Source organism: Balaenoptera borealis, assembly GCF_965194805.1.
Source record: "Balaenoptera borealis genome assembly, chromosome: 9".
Taxonomy (NCBI): domain Eukaryota; kingdom Metazoa; phylum Chordata; class Mammalia; order Artiodactyla; family Balaenopteridae; genus Balaenoptera; species Balaenoptera borealis.
Genome location: NC_138873.1, coordinates 111,291,031 through 111,316,815, shown reverse-complemented (window position 1 = coordinate 111,316,815; position 25,785 = coordinate 111,291,031). Strand labels below are relative to the sequence as shown.

General features: G+C 48.9%; 1 protein-coding gene across 4 annotated transcripts in view; it reads right to left on the bottom strand.

The window, feature by feature from the left end:
• Window positions 1-3,584: 3,584 nt before the first annotated feature.
• KCNQ5 (potassium voltage-gated channel subfamily Q member 5) overlaps window positions 3,585-25,785 on the bottom strand; it is a 567,647-nt gene continuing 545,446 nt past the window's right edge. For all 4 annotated transcript variants that reach the window (XM_082405058.1, XM_082405060.1, XM_082405059.1 and 1 more), the window contains 3 exons: window positions 12,839-12,970; window positions 10,360-10,486; window positions 3,585-7,985 (listed from right to left, as the gene is read on the bottom strand). In XM_082405058.1, coding sequence (XP_082261184.1) covers window positions 7,098-7,985; window positions 10,360-10,486; window positions 12,839-12,970 — 1,147 coding nt within the window. In that variant the 3' untranslated portion in view covers window positions 3,585-7,097. The remainder of the gene's footprint in view (window positions 7,986-10,359; window positions 10,487-12,838; window positions 12,971-25,785) is intronic.

Below are 25,785 nucleotides of genomic sequence, written 5' to 3'. Positions count from 1 at the left end.
AAGAGGTCATCAAGGCGCTGTGTGGTGGCACCTCGTGGACAATGAGAGGAGCCCCCAGTACTTTCCTCCAGACCAGGAGGACGGCAGGCAGGACCGGAACGTTGACGATGTCACTGAACAATCTCTGTCTGGAGCCACCCTGACCTTCAGTTATGCTGGATAATAGAACGTCCCCGGGTTTTCTTATACCCGCAGCCAAATCTATCCTAACCGATAGGTTACCTGTGGTCAGGTGGTGAGGGTTAAATTCGGTAACACCTGGGAAAGCCCTTATTGGCTCAGCACTGAGCAGTCACTCAGCATGAGTTGCTACTTTTTAAGCTTTTTTTGGGAAGTTACTTGATTTATGAGGTTGTGTTAGTTTCAGGTGCACAGCAAAGTGATTCAGTTACACATATATATGTATTCTTTTTCAGATTCTTTTCCCTTATAGGTCATTACAAAACACTGAGTAGAGTTCCCTGTGCTCTACCATAGGTCCTTGTTGGTTATCTGTTTTATATATAGTAGTGTGTTCATGAGTTATTTTAAAGTCTGGGATCCACAGACTGTAGGCCAGCTCTGGCTATGGGCTTGGCATTGGTAGGGTATAAAGAGGGGTGTGGAGCCGGAATGTGGTTTCATGGGGCTCAGGGAGCAGGGAAGGGAGACGAAACCCCCTTTTCTCCTTGGAGCGACAGGGAAGTGGGAGCAATCAGGCCTCCTGGTGAATGGGCAAAATCTAGGCCTGGGTACCATGTGTGGGGTCTGAGGCAATGTATCTGTCAGTGGAGGAGGGACAGAGGCGAAGGATACTGAGGCCTGGGGGCGGTGAGAGAGGGGCTGCTCCTCCAGTCCTGCGGGACACGGTCACTCACTATTTGGCATTCATTAATTTCAGTAATTTCTTTCCCTTTGGAAAAGCCCAGAGACCTTTGGGAGAAGTAGCCGATCAAATCTGTGACACAGTGTGAATGAGGCTGAGGGTCACACCCTTCGTGAGAGAAAGACCTCTGAAGTTAGGGGTTGGAGCTGCTGAAACTGAGTAAAAGGCCAGAGAGACCAGGACACTTTCACCCATTCAGGGTTCTTTTTTTAAAAAATTAATTAATTAATTAATTTATGGCTGTGTTGGGTCTTCGTTTCTGCGCGAGGGCTTTCTCTAGTTGTGGCAAGCGGGGGCCACTCTTCATCGCGGTGCGCGGGCCTCTCACTATCGCGGCCTCTCTTGTTGCGGAGCACAGGCTCCAGACGCGCAGGCTCAGTAGTTGTGGCGCACGGGCCCAGCTGCTCCGCGGCATGTGGGATCTTCCCAGACCAGGGCTCGAACCTGTGTCCCCCGTATTGGCAGGCAGATTCTCAACCACTGCGCCACCAGGGAAGCCCCCATTCAGGGTTCTTGAGCACCTTCTGCCTGCGTGGCCTGGCGGGAGACGCTTGGGGGATATTGTGACATGTTCCCCTCAAGAAGTTTGTCTGGGGCGTCTGACCGAGGTGACTTCGGGCCCAAGGGAGACATTCAGAGCTGATGCTCGGGGCTGGAGACCCCTGATTGGGTGGGACCGCAGCGTTAGTAGCTGAGGTCACGGGTGGAGCCACCAGGGGAGGGTGTGAGGGGAGGAGAGAAGGGTGGGATCTGGAACACTGACCGCAAAGCAAGGAAAGCAAGGAGCCTGGGACAGTGAATAGAGAGGACTGATCCAGAGAAGCAGGGACAAACGGGGGGGCAGTTTTAAGAGGAAGGAAGACTGTTCACAGCGTTGGCTGCCCCAGAGAAGCCAAGAAGGCTGCTGACCGCATGTGCTCCCGGGAGGTCATGCTGACGGGCTGGAGCTGGTTGTCTGGGGGGTGGGCAGGCGTGGGCGTGACTGTCCTGCTGGCTGGTGGACGGATGCTGGGGAAACAGAAGTACCTCATACAACTTACGCTATAAATCGTTGGTTCTAAAGGAAGGTGAGATGTGGAGAGAAAGAAAGAGGAGGGTGAGTTCTTGCCGTGCTGGTCACGGGAGAGGCTCACTTCTGTTACTGAGGGGGAGATGCCGCAGATACGGGGAAGGAGGGGGTCGGGATCCAGAGCAGGAGAATTAGTCGTCCCTAAGGGAGGAGCTCCCCCGGGGAGCGGCAGAGGCATTTCCGCCCCCGAGTCCTGGAAGCAGGAGGTGGTGTTGCACGTGGCCCGGAGGCCCCGGCGAGGAGTTGCAGATACGCAGAAGCATCTGTTGACCTGGGCTGCGTGTGGTCTGCTGCCTTCAGCACGGGGGCTGCCCCAGGGGAAGGTGCGAGTACCTAGTTCCTGGGGTCACGGGCTGAGCAGGGTTTGGCAGTGCAGGAAGGTAGCCACACCACTGTAGGCAAAGGAAAGGGGAAGTAGAAGCAAGTAATGGAAAGAGATGGGCCTCACTAAAAAAAAAAAAAAAAGCAAGCAGGTGAGAAGTTGAGAAAGTCGGTGACAGTGTGTGGGAACCCTGGACCCTGATGATTAGCCCGGAGCGCACTGGACTTGAACTAGGCAACAAAACCATGATAGGAATGAACGGGCCATGGGAATGGGCAAAGAAATATATCACACCAACGTACGTTTGGGTTTTCTATTTATTTACTGGGACAGAAAAATTGCCCTTCACCAGTCTTGTGGTGCCGTGATTTCGGGGCAGTGCATAATCTGTAGTTTGCACATAGTGTACCTGATAAAGTTCTGCTTGGAAATGTAGTAAAAACCTCAATAACTTGGAGTTAGGTAGGCCAGAGGGCGAAGTCTTATTGTAACTAATTAAAATTTTTAAAAAATTAAAGAAGCAATTTTTACTTGTACCAGATGCTTGAAGTAGTCGAAAGCAGGGTGATGAAAGTGGGCACTTCAAGGTCTGGGAAGCTACTTGTACCCATGATGAGGGTAGAATAATTGTACGTATATTTTGCTTTTAAATGCGGGACTGAGAGAGGCTGTAAGGTAGGTGCGAAAGCGTTTGGAAGCTGTTTACCTTTCTGAGTTGGTCAAGCAAGCGCGTTCCAAGTTTGCTGATTATTTTCACTCGTCTCCAGAAGGTGACAGAACAGGCAGGGAGACCTGGGTGGGCTCCTCAGAGCCATGGGGGGAGGCCCCCTCACGCGACAGCCCCTCACCCTTCCTCCTGCGTCTAAGGCGTCTCTCTTAGGGCTTTGTTGCTTTGTGTTCCAGAGCTCTAACATTCTGAGCCTCCTTTCAAATAATCCCACTGGAGTTAATGATGCACACCGTGCAAAAGTGCTAGTGGAACAGAAGGAGGGGGGGGTTCTAGGGCAGAAGGGGAAGATCCCTTTTGGAGCAGAAGCCCCCTGGTTGGGCAGCGCTGGGTAGGTGCTAAAAATGGTCATTCTGAGCAGCCAGGGGTTCCAGCATTTGGGCACCTGCTGGTCCCCACTTCTTATCACTCGTTTAGCAAACCCTTTTATTACAGCTAACACAAGGCTCATATGCGCTGGCATCTGTTTTGATATATCAAATAAAAAACATATAAAAGTAAATATTCAGTATAATATCAAGTTAATTTTTCTTATGATACCCTCAACAACATTTGCAAATCTCTCCTCTTCCCAAATTACCAATGATGATTCCTTCAGCAACACTGGAAAAAGGTAATTTTTAATTTCAACCCCAAATCTGTATACGATCAGTTTCATCGACTGGGACCCAGTTAGTTCAGAACAAACCAGTTAGTACGAGATGAAAGCAGTCACACTAGCTGTTTATAGACATCTTTTTAATGTTTTACTTTAAAACAAATAATCCCAGTAAAAGAGAGCAAAGGAAATTACATTTGAATGGTAGCTTGAAATGGATATGATATTCCTGATTTATTTGTTTTCAGGAAACAGACAACTGCATTGTCATACACGAATTCCAGAACTGCTCACTTAAATGCACATAATTATATTAAATTAAGTTTCTCTTACAAAAACATAACCATGTCATTTTAAGGCAAAAAATAGCTTCTGGGGAGATAAGTTAACATTTATGATATTTTCTCAATCTGGATGAAGTGACCTATTCACTTAGTTGCTCAGTTGCATCATTCCTTATAGTTTGCTTTGCAAACAGGCATGAGAATTAGTCACTTTGTGCCTGATTTCCTCCTCTCTGTTAGGCTTGTTTTTTACTGGCAAATTAAGAACGTTCAGAATCACTGAGTCAAGGGGAGGCAAGAAAGGCACCTTAGAACAGGAGATAAAGACTTAAAAACTCAATCAAGTGTCTTCTTTAAACAAAACTTGCAATCTACACATGTTAATTTAGTTGAACAAAATGCAAACATTTAGATCAGACAGAGCAAAATTTTTCAGTTCACATCCTAGAAGGGATGTTTGCCATGAAGCGTTAGCTTGATCAGCCCCACGAACTGCAGAAGGCAGACGAACACGGACTGAGAAAGCCGGCGGCTGATCAGCGCTCAGCTAAATTGTGCTTCGAGACGCCGTCTGGGGTTGACCGAAGGGACTTTGCTAAAGTGTAAGTGGGAGGCCCCTCTCAGCTCCACCGAGAGGAACAGAGCAGACACAACCCTCCAGTTTTCACACAAGACAACCGGCTTTCGACATCCAGGACTTTTTGCGCTATAGAGTAAGACAGACACAAAATGGTCATGGCTTGGATGTATGAAAGCTTTTCCCAACATGGTTTACCACACGGGGCTGTGGGTAACCCTCAGTGATGGGCTTAGGTTTGTTTCTGAATCTTCCGTCTTCAGCAACGCCGGATGAACTGTACTGTGTCTGAGGCCTAAAGGGGCCAAAGAAGGGGTCCCCCGTACATTCAGAGTTCCTGCTGCCAGTGGGGTTTGACCCGGACAGAGTGTGTCCAAGACTCAGTGCTACCTGAAAGCTGCTATCTCCTGCCTCTTCCTCGGCTGACACGTGGAGAGGCCTGCCGTGCACGGCGGGGGTCTGGCCTCGGGTCAGTGGAAGGGTGTGTGTGTGTGTGTTCTTGTGTACAACCTCCTTGGGAGGATGGATCACAACTTAGAGTGGAGACATGGGTAGATGAAACATTGCATTTAATACTTTACTAACAAACACTCTACGTTTTGAAAATGAAAATAATGGCTTCGAAAGCTTGAGAACCTCTTCTTAACTGGAGTGTAAAATTTAGACTCTCTTCTGCCTATCTCCAGCACCCAAGCACACTCTGAACGACACGCTCTGGGGGAGTGTGCTAGGATCCCGGTGGGGCGAGAAGAGGAATCTTGCCAAATTTCAGTGTTTATCAAAAAGGACAGGGTCTTAAAAGGCTGAGAAGCGCATTTCGGGTGAGTGGAGAAGCGGTTTACTTGGGGATGTCGGCTGGTGAAGTCCAGAAGGGAACTTGTGGCAGGGAGTCCATAAGCCTGTGGAGAAGAAAAGTCGGGGGGAGTCTGGGGTGGAGAAACCCGGCTGGGGAGAGAGTTGGGAGGGACTTGGCAGGTGTCAGGGCATCTTCTGGCCTCTGGGTGGCCGGCGACAGCCCTGCTGCGTCCTCCTGGCCGCTGGGAAAGTTTTCCCGGAGGCAGCACTACTGCCAAGGAAAAAACTCTTCCTTTTTAAGTCCTCCTGTGGTGAGAGTTTAACCAGTGTTCTCTCGCTTCTCCTGGCCCTTTGGGTGCCGTTACCTTGGCTGGAGTTCTGCCGGTCTGGGCTAGCGAGGCTGGTTTCTAACAAGCGGTCAACTTTGCTTGCCTTCTGGTACATACATTTCTCCTTTGGTGTCCCTTGGTCTTTTTGCTGCCATGCTATATTATTAAGTGTTTTGATTCGCAGACCCCGCCCGTGTTACCTGACTTCGAACCATAAAATGTTTGTACCAGGAAACTGAACCAGTAATTTCAGACTGGGGGCAACATTCTTGGGAAGAATAGAAAATGTGCACTACAGTATAAAAAGTAAAGGACGTTTAGTTTTAGCCTTCCATATGCAAAATGTACTACCTAATAGCAAAAAACATTCAGGGCATATTAAAAAATAAATGCCTTTCAAAATTCTCTGCTTATATATAAGAATAAGGGATGTTTAGGTAGTTGAATTCCCTAGCAATATTCGTTTTCTACAAAAATCAAGTTCTTTTCTTTTGGTTTGTTTCCCTCTCTCTCATGGCCCTGGAGGGGGAAGTCATTTTCTTGAGCTTCACTTGTTTCCCGGTGTCGCGTCTGGATTCTTTTCAAGCCTTTTCCATCCCCGTCTCGATCACTCACACGTCCGCTCCCAGGATCACTCACACGTCCGCTCCCAGGATCTTGCGTGTGTATCAGCCGTGGGAAGAGCCTCTCGCACTTGCCTTTAGCGGAGAGCGCTGCAGGGCACATACAGGTCAGCCCTGCCCGGCCGGCTGTCCGCTGCTCGGGCCTTGGTGTGCTTGTGCAGCAGCTGATGGAGCGAGCCATCAGGGAATACGTTTCCACTGAAGTCAGATGTGTCAGCGAGTCAGCCTATTTGCCCCACTGGCCCTGAATTTCACCGTTTGCACATTTTCTAACCGACTAACATTCTCGCATAAAGAACATGAAAATGACGTGCAAAGTTGCTGGCCACAGCGTTTAAGCCACCAAAAGCGCACGAACTGACATTCAAATTACATTAATAATAAAATGCCTGACTAGGAACGGGTTGGCAAGTACGTCTTGAACAGGCAGCCGTTTCTGTGATTCCCCAATTCTGCTTTACTGGACACCCTGTTAGCAGCTGATACTATGTTTACATGTACGCAAGTCATGGCCTCATTCTGAAACTGTATTCTGTGTTTTACCACAAAGCAGAAATGCCTGAAATTTGAAGGCGCTTACTCCCATCATTTCAAAACACGGAGTCCAACCTTATAAACGACCTGACCTTGACATTTTCACACACACCACAGCACCAGCAGTGTTGATTTCTCAGGAGTTTTAACTCGAGGTACCTTCCTGAATGAGGGGTAATGTTGTCCTACCTGGGAAGTTCAGCCATCCCCTGAACATGCATTGTCATGCAATTAAAAGGTAACGGGCTTGGAAACTGCCTTTCCTGCTCTTCCTGATTCTTGGGCATTCAACTTTTGAGAAGGGCCTCCCGAAGAGTTCATGCAGCGACATGTATGGCTGAGAGGCTGCGGGGCAAGGGAAGCGAACGAGGGCCTCATTTCAGCCTGGCGTGGGCCCGGCCGAGGGCCTCCGCGCCTCCCGCCACCGGGCCCGCGCTCCGAGATGATCGGGACCGTCCAGTCCTGAGAGAGTCCGACGCCAGGGCGGGTTCCCGGGCCGGCGGCCCCGCGTCCAAGGCGTCCGACCCGGCCTCCTCCGGACCCGCCTCTTCATCAGTTATAAACAATTTGGATTCCCTCCATTTGGGGTAAAAATCTTGGCTGCCCCTGGAGCCGCTGGACTCGCTCCCCGACAGCGGCACGTCCAGGTCCTCCGCGGACCGGATCAGGTTCTGCACCGACGCCGACTTGCCCCGGTCCTGGGCCGCCGCGGGCCGGACGGAGAGCAGGGCCGCGCCGTCCAGGTCGAGGCTCTGGCGCAGCGCGTGCTCCTTGGCCGCCACGCGGTCCTTGGCGGCCTCGAGGCGGGCGGAGACGTCGGGGAGGCCGTCGTGTGGGCCCGCGGGGCCGGGGGCCAGGGCCCCCAGGGCGGGCAGCGGGGCCGGGATCTGCAGGGTGGCGGGAGCCGCCGGCCGGGCCGCGCCCACCCCCGGCCCCGCCGGGCCGTCGCCCAGGCTCCCGGGCCCCAGGGCCGCCGGGGGGCTCAGCGCGTACAAGGTCTGCGCGCCCAGCTCGCCGGGCGCGAGGATGAGCTGCAGGCCCCGAGCCAGGCCCGCGCTGGCCGAGCGGGGCAGGCGGCCGCCGGGCGGGGCCGGGCCCGGCAGGTCTCTGCCGCCGGCCGGGCTCTGATAGTCGGCGGTGTGCTCGCAGTCGAAAGGCGGGATCTGCACGGGGGCCAGCGCGAGGGCCGAGGCCGAGCCTTTCCGCAGGGCGTGTTGGTAGATGTCCAGCAGGCAGTCCAGCTTGGCCTCGATGGACTGGACCTGAAAGGGGGGAAAGCGCACACCTGTTGATCAGAACGTAAGAAGAAGTCCGGCTGTGCCTGCACAGTGAAGTCCGGAGAGGCAAGTAGGACGCCGTCCTGACTCGGCACCAGCTCAGGATGCCCCGTCCGGCCATGAGGGCGGCAACCGGGGGCTCAGAGGCGGACGCTCCGGCGTCGGTCCGCCTGGTCTCCACTGGCGCCCCTCTGCCTCCCCAGCCTTTAAAATTGATTTTCAGGGGCTTCCCTGGTGGCGCAGTGGTTAAGAATCCGCCTGCCAATGCAGGGTACACGGGTTCGAGCCATGGTCCGGGAGGATCCCACATGCCACAGAGCAGCTAAGCCCGTGTGCCACAGCTACTGAGCCTGCACCCTAGAGCCCACGAGCCACAACTACTGGGCCCACGCACCACAACTACTGAAGCCCACGAGCCACAACTACTGGGCCCACGCACCACAACTACTGAAGCCCACGAGCCACAACTACTGAAGCCCGTGAGCCACAACTACTGAAGCCTGCGCGCCTAGAGCCCGTGCTCCGCAACAAGAGAAGCCATCGCAATAAGCCCTCGCACCGCAACGAAGAGTAGTCCCCGCTCGACACAACTAGAGAAAAGCCCGCGCACAGCAATGAAGACCCAACGCAGCCAAAGATAAATCATAAAAAAAAATAAATAAAATTGATGTTTTCAAAAACCATATAAGCGCTCTACAAAGGCAACTTCCAGACCCTCCTCCCTGATCAGGTTCCCCTTCCTCAGCCTCTTCCCTGAAGACATTCTGGACTTTACTGCTGTCTAGCAGGAAACTTACTCTCTAAGAAATCAAGACCCTAGATACTGGGACTGCCCTGACGGTCCAGTGGTTAAGACTCTGCGCTTCCACCGCAGGAGGCCCAGGTTCCATCCCTGGGCAGGGAACTAGATCCCACAAGCTGTGCGGTGCAGACAGAAAAAAAAAAAAAAAAAGACCCTAGACATCAATCTAGGCGATTCTAAATTTAAAAATAAAGGTATAAAATGCTTGGAATATTTATAATTAAATTGGGGGAGCATTTTGATTTCTAAAAACTGTCTTTGTATGAGACAATACACTCTCAGGGTCAACAAACATTCAGTGCACTACCATAGTTATTATGCTTTTTTTTTTAAAATTGACCTAAGAGAGAGACAATGAAAATAACCAAAACACAAATAAAAAATAGATCTTTGTTATTCTACTGTTGGAAATCTATAGTTGTTTGCAGTTCGAGTGTTAACTGATGAGAGGAAATTTTCTATTTCTTATATGGAAATCCAAATGTTTTAGAGAAACACTGTCTATGCATAAAGAAAATTTAATTTATTTGCTCTTTCTTGATTTTATTCCTTTTAAAATCTATTACTCACTAAAATGCATCCAACTGCCTATAATCAATCTTGATTAAAAAAAAATTCTGGCTACTTCACTCCTGTTAGAATGGCCGTCATCAAAAAGATAAGAGATAACACATGCTGATGTGGATGTGGAGAAAAGGGAGCCCTCCTGCACTGTTGGTGGGAATGTCAACTGGTGCAGCCACTGTGGAGAGCAGTATGGAGGTTCCCCAGGAAATTAAAAATAGAACTACCACATGATCCAGCAATTCCACTGTTGGGACTATATCCAAAGGAAACAAAAATTAACTCAAAAAGATGTCTGCACCCCCATGTTCATAGCCAAGACTCAGAGACAAGTGTCCATTGCAGACCAATGGATAAATAAGTTGTGGTGTGTGTATATATATATATATACACAATGGAATATTACTCAGCCATAAAAAACGAGGAAATCCTGCCATTTGCAACAACAGGGTTGGACCTTGAGGGCATAATGCTAAGTCAAATAGGTCAGGCAGAGGAACACGAATACTGTATGATCTCACTTATGTGGAATTTACGACAAAAAACAACCCCCTTCCCAAACACATAGAAAAAGGATCAGATTCATGGTGACCAGAGGCAGCGGGTGGAGGGAGGGGAGAGGAGGCAGGTGGCCGGAAGGTACCGATTTCTAGTTATAGATAAACAAGTGCCGGGGGTGTGATGCACAAGGGGATGACTGTAGTTAATACTGCTGTGTGGTACCCAGGAAGGTGTTAACAGAGTAGATCCTAAGGGTTCTCAGCACAAGGAAAACAAGTTTTTCTCTTTTTGTGCTTTCCTTTTTATTGTGTCTCTATGAGATGATGGGGGCTAACTAAGCTTACTGTGGTCATCATTCACAGTATTTGTAGGTCAGGCCATTATGCTGTATGCCTTAAACTTACACAGGGATATGCATCAATTATATCTCAGTAAAACTGGAAAAAAATCTGGCTGAAAAGTTAAGCAGTTTAGTTGAGCTAAACCTGTTACCTGTTTTTCAACCTTGACCACTCGGCCGAGCATGCTGAGGTCATCTGTGGTCTCATGTTCTGCGGTTATTTTCTCTCTGCTCTTCTTATCTGATGGGATTTGCCCTTTTCCAAGAATTTGATCCACACTAGCAGAGAAAGAGATCTGATTATGAGTGCTGAAGGTGGACACTGTCCTAGGCTGGAAGGAAGGGTTTTGAAAAGAAAAATACAATTATCTCTATTTACATAAGAGGAAATAAAAATGAACTTCTTCCAGTTGATGTGCTTATTTTCTTCACATGAAAATTACACGAGGTTAATTTTCTCATTATTCTAGTCCATGATGGAATCACTTATGGCTGATCTTCTGGAGGCAAAAATGCCCTAAACTACCAAGTAATTTGTCTGTTTCCACCCCTGACCAGGTGTTTCTTGAATTCAACCACTTAAAAATGACAAAATCATAATTATAATTATGACTATTTCATGTTAATAACAGAACAGATTTTTCAATGAACATTTATCATACATCTGACATATGGAAGATAAGCAGATAAGAAAGCTATAGTCTCCATCTCAGGATTTCTAGTTGGACAGTATACACACATCACATAAGCAAGAAACTCCAGATTAGTTCTGCGAATTCTGCAGCAGTTGAACTTTATAGAAACATTGGGAGGGCACTATACTCAATATTTTGTGATAACCTATAAGGGGAAAGAATCTGAAAAAAAATAGATATAAATGCATGTATTACTGAATCACTTTGCTGTACACCTGAAACTAACACAACATTGTAAATCAACTATACTTCAATAAAAACAAACAAACAAAAAAACCAATTGAACAAACATATGTTAAATGAAAAAATGCTGTTTGTAATGTTATGGCATTCTCTCCAGGTCAATTGATTTCTGGAAATTATCAATTTAGTTTAAAGATAGTTTACTTTCAAAAACATTAATTCCTTCACCCTCAGAAAAATAAAACTTTACCAGAAAACCATAAATAATCATAGGAATAAATAACAGGATCCTAATTTACATTTAACCTTTGTTTTAAATGATTAATGGACGCTATTTATGTAAACTATTTCTACCATGCAGCATGAAATGAAATTTAAATTGCAGATTTTACAGTGTATTTTAACTAGTGACCCCATCACTATGAAGAAAAATAAAAGAAAACCAATTACATTTGTAATAAACAAACAAGCAAACAAAAACGTTGGGCGCCTTAGGTAGTTCTATGAAAGGACTTGGAAAACCTTGGCTACCTGGGCAGAGATTGTAACAGGGTCACAGGTGATTTAAAACAATTTCCAAGGAGACCTAGTCAGCCTAAATTGGACGTACTTTCTTCCTTTTTGTGTGTTTTAGGACTGAATTATAAGGAATATTGACTCAACTTTCCAGTTTACTTTGTGTGCACAAGAGTACAAGCAGTCATGACAGCTAATCTATTCAACTGCAGCTCTACAAGGACTGGGTCATTTGTTCATCTCCGGGTGCCCAGGGTACCTGGCACACATTGCAGGTTCAATACTTACCTGCTGAAGGAATGGACGAAACAACTGTGATTGCTGTAACTAATGTTATAGAAATCAGCAGGTGTTTTACTAAGCGCCTAGTATATGCGTCACCCTGGGCTAAGTGTGCTCTGGGCAGAGACAAACATTGAAGACTCAGTCCTTGTGTTCTAAGAACTGTTCAATCGGATGCTGGTAGTTTGGGCCTGATAGTGAAGCAAGACTGTTAAAAAAAATGAAACTGACTTAAATATTTTGGCTTCAAGATGACACAATCAAACACATGTTTGGAATAACATACTGAACTCATTTCTTTCAACCACTAGAGAAGATGCTCCCTGGAAAGACGGTGTGTATCTAGCCCTGTGCAGGACAGGCATGAAGGGAAGGGCCCAGACTTGGTCCAGGGCCAGGGGAACAAACTTCCCACAGGGAAGCAGTATAAGAGCCAACCCTGCGTTTCTCAGTTTGACTCTCCGGCACAGTATTCCAAGGTGAGGAGCGCTTTTACTCTCTGCAGTGGACTCTCTACTCTCTTTAGGGGGACAGAGGAGGGACAGGTCTGTCTTTGTGGGCTGGATGGTGGGTCAAGTTTAACGAAGGAGAAAGACTAGCTTTTTTCTGAAGGATGGTTAGGATTCAGGCGATAATGGAAACGACAGCAGCACCAACCATTAACATTCCCCGAGCACTTGGTGACCGTGCATTAACTCATTCAATCCTCACCATGACCCTAGGCGGCCACTGCCAATACCCCATTTTCACAGGTGAGACACTGTCGATACGCTGAGGCTTTTAACGACTGATTTACATTTAAATAAAATCTACGTTTCAATGCAAAAGTCCAGCTGTTCACTAAAAAAAAGAGTTAGAAACATGGAATTCAAGAGTTTTCTCTACTAGGGAGAGGTTCCTCCCAGACAGTTTCTGTGCCTGTTCTTGTAGAACAAGTAACCCCCGCGTTGCTCACCGTGTTTGCAGGCTTTTAATTCTGCACAGCATGTCCAGGTGACCCGCAGAATACTGTTCGATGACGTCTTTTACGTCATACGGGCGTAATGTTTCCTTAAACTTCCGTTTTGCAACGTGAAACTTCATAATTCTGTAAGAGCAACATATTACATATGAATCTTCATAACTTCACTAAAACAAGTCACCCAAATGGCTCACTAGTATATAGAGGAAACTCTGGGGGAAAAAAGTCACACATCAAATTATTTTAAGCTCCTGCAGTGAGGCACAGCTTGAATGTAGAAAAACAGACTAAAAAAGAGACTAAACATTAATACTTAAGTCTTGCACCTTTTTAATGCCCATTGAAACCCTGAATTAAAATCAAAGTCAAAATGCAATTCTACCTTTTCCATGTAACCCCAAGAAGTCCAAGATCAACACCAAGTGAATGCATCCCTATAAAAATATAAAAGTTGTTAAAATGGTCTTTTATGTAACTATATGCATTTTGGAGATGCAGATGTGCTACAAAACTCTCATTCTCTCTAGGGAAATGTACATTTGTATAGAAATTTATGAAAAGTTTCATAAATTATTTCTGCAGAATACTGCTCAATTAGCTACCCAAGGGTTTTTTTTTGGTTTTTTGTTTTTTTTCAAATGTAACACACTGATCAACTAAGCTGGATATCTAAACTCTTCAGAGCCAGAGGTTTTATTTATTTACTTATTTATTTGGCCGCACCGAGTGGCACGTGGGATCTTAGTTCCCCGACCAGGGATCGAACCCATGTCCCCTGAAGTGGAAGCATGGAGTCTTAACCACTGGACCGCCAGGGAAGTCCCTCCTTTGCCCACCAGAGGTCTTTTTAATTACAGTGTCTCCCCCAGCATGGACTCTGTGTTTTAAAACAATATTTCATCAATAAATTTCATGATGTCATGAATAGCTAAACTGCTTAAGATAACCAGTTACTGCAGTAACTTGATATAATTCCTGGGGAATGCAAAGAAGCACAGCATTTTAATGAATCTGTGCAGCCTTACTGCAGGTAAATGTTAAACTTGTTGGTGTTTATTCAACTATTAATTGGTTCATAGACTCTTATTATCACGCTCATGGGTCCCAGGCTGCAGGTCAGTCAACTAGGCTCTATGAACCAAAATTTATTGTTCCTTGGAGGAGAGTGGGAAGATTAGGAACAAATGTAGCGTTTAAGTGGAAAATTACCTATCCTAAGCGATAGCTGACTGCAACAAACCCAAATTGTTTTACTGGTTATAAAGCCCCAAACTCGATCCTGGAATTGTATTGTTAACTTCAAACTGATTGTCTCCTAATCATCCCTGAATCATTTGTCCGTAATGTTCTTACCCCCTTTCTCGACCACACTGGTCTTCCCTGGCCTACCGGGAGAGCGTCACGTTCCCTAGCACATCCTACCAGGCCGTGGATGGTCTGGCCTCTGCCCACCTCTCTCACCTCATCCTCGTCCACTTCCTCCTTGGAACTCGAGGACTTTCCTCTTCCTGAAATCCTACAGGACGCTTAAGACTCAGTTCTAACGTCGCTTTTTTTTTTTTTTTTTTTTTTTAAAAGCTGAACATTTTTTTTTTTAAATTTATTTATTTATGGCTGTGTTGGGTCTTCGTTTCTGTGCGAGGGCTTTCTCTAGTTGCGGCAAGTGGGGGGCCACTCTTCATCGCGGTGCGTGGGCCTCTCACTCTCGCAGCCTCTCCTGTTGCGGAGCACAGGCTCCAGACGCGCAGGCTCAGTAGTTGTGGCGCACGGGCCCAGTTGCTCCGCGGCATGTGGAATCCTCCCAGACCAGGGCTCGAACCCGTGTCCCCTGCATTGGCAGGCAGACTCTCAACCACTGCGCCACCAGGGAAGCCCTAACGTCGCTTTCTTAATGGAAATTTCTGTGATTCTTTCCAAGCAGTTAGTCACTTGTCTATTAACCTTCGTTCTAGTAACTAACACGCCACACTGTGATTACTTGCTTACATATGGCCTCCACCAGGCTGTAGGAGGTCCTTGACTGCAGGGCTGTCTCTGTCTGTCTGGAGGCTCCACCTGGCTAGGGAAGGGGGTGACGGGCGGAGACAGCGCCCCTCTTCTCCCCAGACGCTCATCCATCTCCACCCGCTCTTCTGCCTGCAGCCCCACGCCAGCCCTTCCCGATTCTCTCATCATCAAAGTGCTCATTTCTCAGAGGTCTGTCCTGGCACGCTACCCGAAATGCTAACTGTTCCAGGTTCAGCTCAAGCACGGACCTCTCGAGGAGATTCACTGAGGTCAGAAGCTGTGTTTTCCATCCCAGCAGCTCATAAGATCGCTGGCAAGGATCAGCGAGTCAGCACGCGCTCGCTGAAGAACCGGATGAGGGCCAGCTCCCCTCTGGCTGCCCAAAGCTGTTTATGCTGTTCTATGCCAAGGCAGACTCCTGACACCTTCTGAACGGAACAGATCTGAGTTCTTCACGGCGCATTTCAGGGAGGCCATAAGACTCTGACTCTCTTTCGTGAATACCAAAAACTTTCTAAAGTGAAACAAATTTGTGTATTCGTTACTAATTAGGACCCTGCCTGATTCAGAAAACAATCCTTTAAATAGAAATGCTTCTGAAAACCATGAAAATATAATATTCTTTTCCCTCAAATTACTAACATAATTAGGATTTCACAGAACAACGAAATCACAAATTATAAGATATCATTATGAGGAAGTAAGGAGAAAGGAAAAAACAATGAAAGTCAAGGAATAAATGACACCGTAACCCAGTAAGTACCAAATGTAGAGGGAGTGCTAATAGCAAAACGAAACTGTCCAGGGTGAGGAGGGGAGAGCCTGGTGGGAGAGTAATTCAGTTGGCTGAATGAGTTTTATATATCATAGGACCATCCAGAAAACAGGGATGAACACGTGTGGTTTAAGTCTGAACAGAGTATGACCTTAGTTTTCTGGTCCTGAGAGACTGCTGCAGATGCTTCCACAGCTCCTGCGTGCCAGGCTTGCTCCCGGAGGGCGAGGATGGGAGGCGTGCTCCCTGCCCGTCTTGGCCACTGTATGACGACCCTTCTGAGCCAAGACCCCGGTCATCAGGGCCGGGCGATTCGAGATGTTTACACCATCCAGTCACCTCCGCTTCCCTCCCTCCACCCAATCCCCTCGCCTTTCCGGGGACTGCCCTCGGTTTTCTTGGTTGAAATCAGAAGGCAGAGAGCGGAAAATCTGGGAGGCTAAGCTGAGCCCCCTCACTTCCCTGGCCCCGCTGGATGTCTAGAGTGGCTTCCGTCTCTGCCCACAACCAGCTTGACCCGAGCGCTCAGTGCGCGTCTCCTGGACACGGAGCTGGACGGTGGGATGTGAAGGCCTCGCCCTCCCACCCCCTGCCCCGCCGCCTCACGTGGGGTGGGTCTCCCATCGCTGTGCCCTTGCTGAACGGCTGGCCCTGCCCTGAGCCCTTTACCTCCATTATGTCAATGTGGAAGCCCTAAGAGTTTTCCACCTTTGATATCTGGGTCTAGCGAAGGCTCTGGAGGTCGGGTAACCTGTCCCAGGTCACACAGCTAGTACGAGGCCGGTGTTGCTGACACCCCACTAAGCTCGCACCACAGGGCGCCTCTTGGGCAGGCACACTTGTAAAGGTTCAGGGGAATGTCCAGCTGTCTACTGACCTCCTCCTGCCTCCTCTGTGTGCCCTCTGACCCTCACACAAGTAAACCCGAGGCCACGTGAGTCTATTCATCTCACCGCCAGCTCTGTCTTCCCAGGGGGTCCAGTGCCCTCTGCCCTTGAACTGGCTCCCTTCCTTCTCTCCAAGGCCCCTCCCAAGAATCAGGCCTGGGTCAATGTGGGTTCCCCACCCTAATAATTGTAATGTTTCCCCTTTTGTCGCAAATTCTAGGGGTCCTCTGCTTACTTTACCCCAGTCGTAGGATACACACATTGGTCTCATTGGTCATTGGTTTGCTTTACTGTGTACGTTTCCCAGCTACCAGCTACCCATGATGCACTTAGCTTCTGCGAAGTGGAGTGAGTAGGACGTTTTCTGCTTATTTGCAGGAAGAAGTGAAGCCCAGAGTTCAATAATTCTAGATTTCAGGAAAGACATGAAAGTGATGACAACTGAGGAAAATGTCCAAAGTGGCTATTAGACTATGAATTTGAAAGGCCTTTTAATTCTTCGATTTTTTTTTCTCTCCCAGACCATTCCATGTCAGGTACTAAGCTTTCCGATTATGAGGTGAAGGGAAAAGGTGAGAGCTGGGGTTGGAGAGCCCCGAGTTGGGAGGAAGCTTGGTTCACACAGGCAATCCGGAATGTTACGAATCTCTGCCCTCCTAACGCAGCTGGATGTAAATCAGAGGGACCCAAAGTTTAGACAAGGGGTGGAAAGTTCTTTCTGTAAAGGGCCAGGCTGTAGGTCACATGGTCTCTGCTGAAACCACCCATGTCTGCACTGTGGCATGAGAGCAGCCGCAGGCAGTATGTACACAAGAGAATGTAGATGTGTTCCAGTAAAACTTTATTTACAAACACAGCATAGGGTTGGCTTTGGTTCCACCCTGTCGTTTGCTGACCTCTGGTGTAGACACAAGGAAGTGCCTTGAGGCCAGGCAGAAAAAGAGGCAGGAAACCTTAATGGACGCTTATAAAAGACGTTGAATATGACCTACGTATTGCCTGGTAGAAAGGAGTGTTTGGGCAAATCATTCCGGAGTAAAATTCAGACCTTTAGAGTACATTTAGTGATTAAAATGACAACACTGCCAGGCGGCACTTGGCAGTATAGTCTGCGAGATGCGGACCCTTGTCAGCCCCAATCTGCAGATAAGGAAACTGAGGCCAAGAGCGGTTAAGTAACTGGCTTGAGGTTAAACAGCTGGTAAGTGTGGGATCTGAGCCAGTGTGGCTCCAGTGCTGAGCTCTTAATCACAATGTTTACTCTTGTCTTAATGTTAATATTTTAACACAAAATAACAGCACAGAAGAGATACTTTGGTATGAAAGGGCTCTTTTTGCTCACACGCCTGGCACATAGTGAACGGTGTTCTTACTGGTGTTGTTGGAAGGGCCTTCGGAGGAGGACAGAAGGCGGGGCAGTAGGTTGCACTCTCACTGTCTTTTCCTCATGAGGGCAAACTGCACCCCTGGAGCTAATACAGCAGCAAAGGGCAAAAGACCCTGAAGCCAGTCTCCTCCGATGCTGCGGGTACCTAAGAGGCTAGGAATCCCGGAGGAGACCTACGCTCGAAACAGACATGCTCCGCTGTGACCACTAGAGGGGGCCAGAGATTCGCCACAAACCTCAACTGGCAACTGGCTTGAAACGGAAGAAATCTGCTCAGGCAATTTTCTGAGCACGAAGAAATAAACCAAAGCAAAGTTAAACCCCGGGTGGAATATAGGCTATATATACACACAACACATGTGCACTTATAAGGAAGTGTAGGTGCATTTGTTGTGCTGCCATGAGTTACAGAATCTTGCAAAAGTCTTGTCCCAGGCCTCTGAGTCAGGGTAAAAACCCTGCATACGAATATGCAGAGATAAGAACGACGAGAAAACAGAAGCGGCGGTGACTGTGCCACCACCAGACAGATGGACGGGCGGCCAACAGCCAGACCTCGTGTGGGCGGAGGGCTCAGCCAACTGAACCAGGGAGGCAGCTTGATGGGCTTTACGTCAAGGGCAGCAGAGTCCCCAAGCCCCGCCGTCCCTTGCCATCAGCCAGGGAGCCTAAAACACGCCGACGCCTGGGTCCCACCTCCAGAAACGTCATTTAATTGATCCAGAGGCTTTATAAACCTCCTCGGGTGATTGGAACCTGCAGCCCAGGTTATGAACGACCGACAGGAGGTGGGACTGGGGTGGGACTGGGGTGGGTTAGAATGGCCTCCACACGAAGCAGTGACGGCGGGTCTTTGTCGTCTTCCGAGTCACACAAATCGTGCCCACGAGGCAGCGCGTTCATGTGCCTGGGTGTCAGACCCCCAGTCACACACAACCCAGTACCTCCTGCCCCTGCTTCCGGAGTAAGACCCGAAGTTCCACGCAAGAGCCAGCTAACAAGTCCCATCAGCTTCTCAAGGACTGCCTTGGAAGGGGAAGCAAGTGCCGGGTGACGGGTCCATTCATTCTTTCAGTAAATAGTCATCGAGCTCCTACCACGGCGTGTGTGTGGGCCCTGGCTGTGCTGGGAAGGAGCTGAAGAAGCCTCTAGGGACCACGTGGTGCCCGTCCGTCCCTCTGCGGCGTCCTGGTGGGAGGAACTGTCCCTTCGCCAGGAGCTCTAACAGGACTCAAGAGCCCATGTGCCCAGAGCCTGGGGCCCTGGATGAGCTCAGGGTGGTTGCTTCCCTGCGTGATGCTGGAAAGAGGGACCGAATCAGGCACTGGTCACACACTCACTGAGCGCCTACGACGTGCCAGGCTCCGTGCTGGAGGCCGGGGATCGGTCAGGAGGGCAGGCAGAGAAGCAGGAGGGGAGCGTGTACCCCAGACTTCTCCCGCATGCACCCCCACCTCTGCGGAGAGATGATCAAATTCCTCAGGGCTCAGAAATGGCCGCCTGATGTCCTAGACCTCCTGTTTTTGGTGTGGATGCGCCCAACTTCATGTCGGTGCGTCGTGTCCCGTCACCTCTACTGATGAGCGTTCCATACCCACCTCTTTCGCTGTTCAGCAAATTCAATCCCCTGATTCTGACTCCCCAGGAGAGACACAGCATCTGTCTGCCTGAAAAGGAGGGGCCCGGGGCTTGTCCTGCAAGTGACCCAGGGCCTCTGGTCGCTGACTCTCTCCTGAGGCAGCCCTCTCGAGCCTTTCAGAGTCCAGTCGAGGGGTGGTGCAGATCACGGGGCAGATTCGGCAGACAACTAGGCTGAGAACTTGATAATGTGGGTCACCACCGAAGGCGTGTGGGTCACTAGTTGGATGATTCATTAAGGTTATTTTCCTGTTAATACCTAATCATGACTCAGTAATGCAGGTCTGCATTTGTGTATACGGTATCCAGACTTTGAGACTCTTCGAAACCAGTTATAGAATCGCATACCGAGACTCCTTTACCATCCTGTCATCTCAGACTGGGCTACTAGCCAGCGACTAAGGAGCCCCAGGGCTGCCCGGATGCGCTGGCCAGTCTCATTTTCTTGCTTTCAGCTCTTGATAGAGACGTAAATTAGCCCCACTGTATACAATCTACCAGATGTCCTCACTAAAGGGCCAGGCAGATACCTTCCGTGGCTGACTTAGGGGTCAGGAAAGTTCTGTCGTCACATTGCTCCCATCACTGGGAGTAGGGTTTTTCTTCTAATGCTTAATATTGTTTTATATTCAGGATTTAGTAAGTTCTTCTGTTCATTCTGTTTGGTCTTCTTTCAAAGAGATAAGAGTAGTAAAATGCAAGTAAGAACTTCCGGATCCAAGCAAGTCTACAAATGGGTAAATTTCCTTCCTAGGCTTTTGTGAGCAGTAATACGGTAACTACATTTGGGCATTTTATTTTCCTAGGAGTATAAAATCCTGTACAAATTTTAAAGTGTGAAACAAACAAGTAAATAAACAAAGTGCCCATACATACTGATTGCTCTTGAATAGTTTTCGTCTCAGCAATGAATAGGAGATTCAGTTTAAATTATACCCAAATAAAAGGTTAAAAATTAGATGCTGCAAAGTAAGTGCGTTTTCAGTGAACACACTGGTTTAATGAAGCCTCAGGGCAAAATGCGGTCACAAGCAATTATCTTCAAAACAGAAACAAACAAAAAGAATATTCCAGGGCTTCCCTGGTGGCGCAGTGGTTGGGAATCCGCCTACCAATGCAGGGGGACACGGGTTCAATCCCTGGTCTTGGAAGATCCCACGTGCTGCAGAACAACTAAGCCTGGGAGCCACAACTACTGAGCCCGCGTGCCACAACTACTGAGCCCGCGTGCCTAGAGCCCATGTTCCGCAACAAGAGCAGCCACCGCAATGAGAGGCCCGCGCGCTGCAATGAAGAGTAGCCCCCGCTTGCCACAACTAGAGAAAGCCTGTGTGCAGGAACGAAGACCCGATGCAGCCAAAACTAAATAAATAAATTTATATATAAAAAAAGACTATTCCAGGGAGTATATTAGCTGATTAAGAAAATCTCATAAATGATCCATAAGACGTTCCCCAGCAGCGTTCTGTACTGTCATGTGTCACAGACTTGGCTGTCAAGAATGACTTCATAGCGACTTGCAAACCAAGACTCACCATCTCTGCTAAAACAGCAGAGACGCCATCAGCAAAGTCAGGGACTGGTGATTAAACAGCTTGCGGATTTAACAAAAACCCACAGTGGCAAACATGTGCCTCTTCTTCTCTATTTGCGGGGTGTTCTTGCCTGAAGCTTGAAGTGAGGTTTGAGAAGGATGCAGAGCTGAAAATACATTTTAGAGGAGAACGTGCACGCCTCCTGGAGTAGGCGGAGCCCAGGGCGAGAAAACCCGAGAACCTCAGCACTCGCGCCGGCTGACAGCAAGGCCCGCTGCGCGCACCCTCAGAAACCGACTGGTCATCGGTGGGTCCCCGCTTGGCTGATCAGACCCGAGCGATGTCAGAAGAGCCGATGATGAGTCTTTGCTGGTTATAAAGAAATTCTGGACACCTCACCTCTGTTCCTACTAGCGTGAAAGATTCTCACAGGTGATTTGAAAAAATGGCTTTTCCCATCTGGCTTCAACCTTTTTTTTGCCTCTACTGAGTTTTTCTCCAACGTCCCGGTGGCTTCCTCGGTGCCGCTTCCCAGGGACCTCCTGGAAAGGAGCAGGTCCCCTTTCTCCTCTTGACCTCTCAGCAGCCTTTCACACAGTGGACCCGCTTTCCGCTCCCAACGCTCCCCCGGCTCGTCCTCCGTCCTCCGTCCCGTCTCCTGGTTCCGTCTGTCTGGCTGCCCCGGGTCCCTCTCGATCAGCGCCTTCTCTCTTCCGCAGCTCCTTAGGGTTCCTGAGCCGGAGATCCTGTCAGGACCACCGTCTCTCTTTCCTTCACGCTCTCCAGGGGACGCTTCTGGAAACCATCCACGTCTGCGCTGGCGACCGCCGAGGCTGTCCTGGTCCCAGCCGTCTCTCCTGGGCTTCAGATCCAGGGCTCCACCTGCCTGCTGGGCGGCCCCTCAAATGACACTGGCAACAGTGCGCCGTCTCTACCCGCCCCCCTGCCCCAGCGCCCGGGCGCCTGTCTCACCCTCGATTCCTCCGCTCCCTCCTCGCCAACCATTAAAGTCCAAACCCTGTTACTGTTTCCGTCGGAAGAGCCCCGGCGTCATCCCCGCTTCCCTTCACCGGGACCCGTGGCCCCCGCCCCCGCAGATCCGGCGCTTGCGACGACGAGTGTCCCCTCGTCCCAGCCTGCTCCCGCGCTGCCGTCAGTCACCGTCCTGAGTGCGGGGCGCAGCGCCAGCCTGGGGGGGTGACTTCCGCACGTGCAAGCCCCGCGCCCTCCGGCTCCCCGGACCCGCGCCGGCCCCTCTCGGCCTGGCCTCTCCTCGCCCGTCCGCTCCCCGCCCCCTGGCTCCTGGTCACTGCGGCCGCCTAGACACACCCGCGGGGCCCGCACGACGGCCCCTCCCGGCTCCGAGCGGCGGCCGCTTCCTCCTTATCGTTTGCCCCTGTGCCCGGCGCACGGAGACGTGACACGTCTTATTTCAGCGCAGGCTCCGACCCCCTGGGAGGGTCTTTAGAGGGCGGCGTCCCGAGGCCCGTGTGGATGGGGGCGGCAGAGGCGAGTCACGCCCACCTCTCAGGCCCACTGGACGTCGTGGGACGGCGCTGCGCGACAGCGGGTCACCCACGGGGGCTGTGGGGACACTGCCGCGTGCTGGGTGACGAAACTGCCCTTCCTAACGGCGGCGGTGCTCTGGGCGAGTCCTCAGCGCGGGCCTGGTGGGGAGGAGACTTCACGGGGAAACAGCGGGCGCTTCCTCGGGGAGGCGGTGGGTGCAGGCAGGCAGGCGCCCCCAGGTGCGAAAAAGGCGCGCTCCTTTCACGTGGGCCGCGACAGCAGGGGGAGCTCAGAGAGGAGAGGGCCTGGCCTGAGCGGAGGATGGGCGGGAGGGGGCCCAGCGCCCTGGGTTCCCATGCTGCCCGGCGCTCGGCGCTCGGCACACGGTACCCCGTGAAATCCTCACCGCAACAAAGGTCAGCGCCATCCCCGTCCCCACGTCACGGTGAGGAAACGCACAGAGAGGTGATGTGAGTTGCCCCAGGTCGCACGGCGGCACGTTGGGTTTCTTGGAGCACCTTCCTGAGCAGCTTTGGGGGGCAGGGGGGCAGGAAGAATTAGCCAGTGAGGCCTGGTAAAGTCAGGCTGCAGCTTCAAGGAAGGATTGGGAGTCTGGGGTTAGCAGGTGCCAACTGTTACCTACAGAATGGATAAACAACAGGTCCTACTGTACAGCACGGGGAACTGTATTCAGTATCCTGTGATAAACCACAATGGAAAAGAGTATGAAAAAGAATATATATATGTGTATAACTGGGTCAGAGGGAACTATATTCAGTATCCTGTGATAAACCACAATGGAAAAGAATATGAAAAAGAATATGTATATGTGTATAACTGAGTCACTGTGCTGTACAACAGAAATTAACACAACATTGTAAATCAACTATACTTCAATAAAAAAAAAAAAAAGAACATTAGAAAGTAAGATTCTCTGAGTTTTCACCCCAGACCTCACTTATTCATCCGATTCCCTGGAAGGCTGGGTCCGCCTGGGGGATAAGAGGTCGCGGCCAGGGAGACACAGCAGGGGGTGTGGAGATTACAGCAGGGCTACCAGGAGATGTAAGGAACGGGATACAGCCCACAGCTTCGGGGCCAGCTCTCCTCCACACACTGAGTAATCTCCACCGCCTGGGTTCGGTTCTCCTCACAAGGAGAACAGGTTGCACCGTATTCTGATTCATTTCTTGCCGACTGACAGAAAACACAGTTATGTTAAGGAGAGCCACTGTTGCTGAGGATCTCGTTAGGAGCGGCCCTGACCCTAGACGTAGTGATTCTATGAAAAAATGCCGGTGAGAAGCAGGCGAGCTTCGCCCACAAGGTTCCCACAGACCAAGCTGTTTCCCCAGCCGCCCAGGCCTGTACACAGCCCTCGTGTGCTGTCCTGCTGTGCACAGCTGAGAATTTATCCAGCCCGTGCCGTGCGGTGGGAAAACAAATACAAACATCTCTTTTGTATTTTAAAAAATGATGATTCCAAGACCCCTTTATAAATGTAGAGTTGTATTGACTATGACCTTTAAAATTTATTATTTCAAATACATGAGCATATCTTAATTTTTGCGTGAAAATTTTGCCCAAGACTCACACTTATGTAGCGTTTCCACAGCGCCAAGTGCAAGCTTGAAAGGCAAGCCAGTCAACCTCTTCAGATATTCCCGGATGTCTGATATTGCGAAGGATTATCCGGGTAACTGATGGGCTTATTTTTAATCTGAAAATTTTGATATTGTGCCTGGGAAAATATTTTTCGAACAGTGATAGAAAAATTGGTGTCTTGCCATGTGTTATGGGCTGAATTGTGTCCCCCCAAATTCATATGTTGAAGCCCCAGGACCTCAGAATGTTACTGGCTTTGGAGACAGGGCCTTCAAAGAGGAGAATAAGTTAATGTGAGATGTTAGCACAGACCCTAACCCACTCTGACCGCTGTCTTTATAAGAAGGGAAATTTGGACACAGACACATACAGAGGAAAGACCACCACGTGAGGACACAGTGAGAAGGTGGTTGTCTGCAGGCCGAGGAGAGAGGCCTCAGAAGGAACCAGCCCTGTGAACACCTTGATCTTCGACTCTGAGCCTCCAGAACTGTGAGAAAATAAACCTTTGGTGGTTAAGGTTAAACCAGTTGGTGATATTTTGTTATGGCAGCCCGAGCAAGTGAATACACCATAATACAGGGGACCCTGGAACAACACGGGTTTGAACTGCTTGGGTCCGTTTATATGTGCATTCTTTTCAATAAATATATTGGAAAAATTTTTGGAGATTTGTGACAATTTGAAAAGACAAACGAACTGTGTAGCTAGAGATGCTGAAAAAGTTAAGAAAAAGTTAGGTATGTCATGCATAAAATGTATGTAGATACTAGTTGATCTTTACCTAAGCATGAGTGATATTTAATATGAAATTAATAATGTGTTAGTTTTCTTACTGTTTTATGACTTTACTTTCAAAGAATTTCATTACTGTACAGCATGCCTCTCTCTCTCTCTCATAATGGGAGAAACTGCGTATCAGCCTATCATCACAGGGAAGTGGTTTTTAAAAAAATCTAACACTCTTTCAATTCTGTATTATGGATGTAACTGTGATACTGTGTGCAATAAAATTTTTAATAACAATTCATTCATTTGTGTACAAGCTAAGCTACCATGAAGCAATCTTACTGCTGCTTCTTCGTTATCAGTGCATGAATCGTTATACCTGTAAATACACATGTACTCCTTTTTCATGTTATCTTTTCGTTTTTGATGTCTAGTGTTAGTAACACATATAACATCTATAGTGTTTTGTATTGTATAAGACAATTTTGATGTAGGTACTGAGAGATGATTCGTCTTGTAAGCATACTTATGTATCAATAAACACAGTACAATACTGTAAATGTATTTTCTCTTCCTTGTGATTTTCTTAATAACATCTTCTTTTCTCTAGCTTAATTTTTGGTAAGAATACAGTATATACTACATATAACATACAAAATATGTCTTAATTGACTGTTTATGTTATCGGGAAGCCTCTGGTCAACGGTAGGCTATTGGTAGTTATGTTTGGGGGGGAGTCATAAGTTACCTGCAGATTTTCTACTGCATGGAGGGTCGGGGCCCCTAACTCCTGCACTGGTCAAGGGTCAACTGTATAGTGGGAGTTGGGTGTGTAGAATGTTCAAGAGTTTATCAGTTTGCTTGTCAAT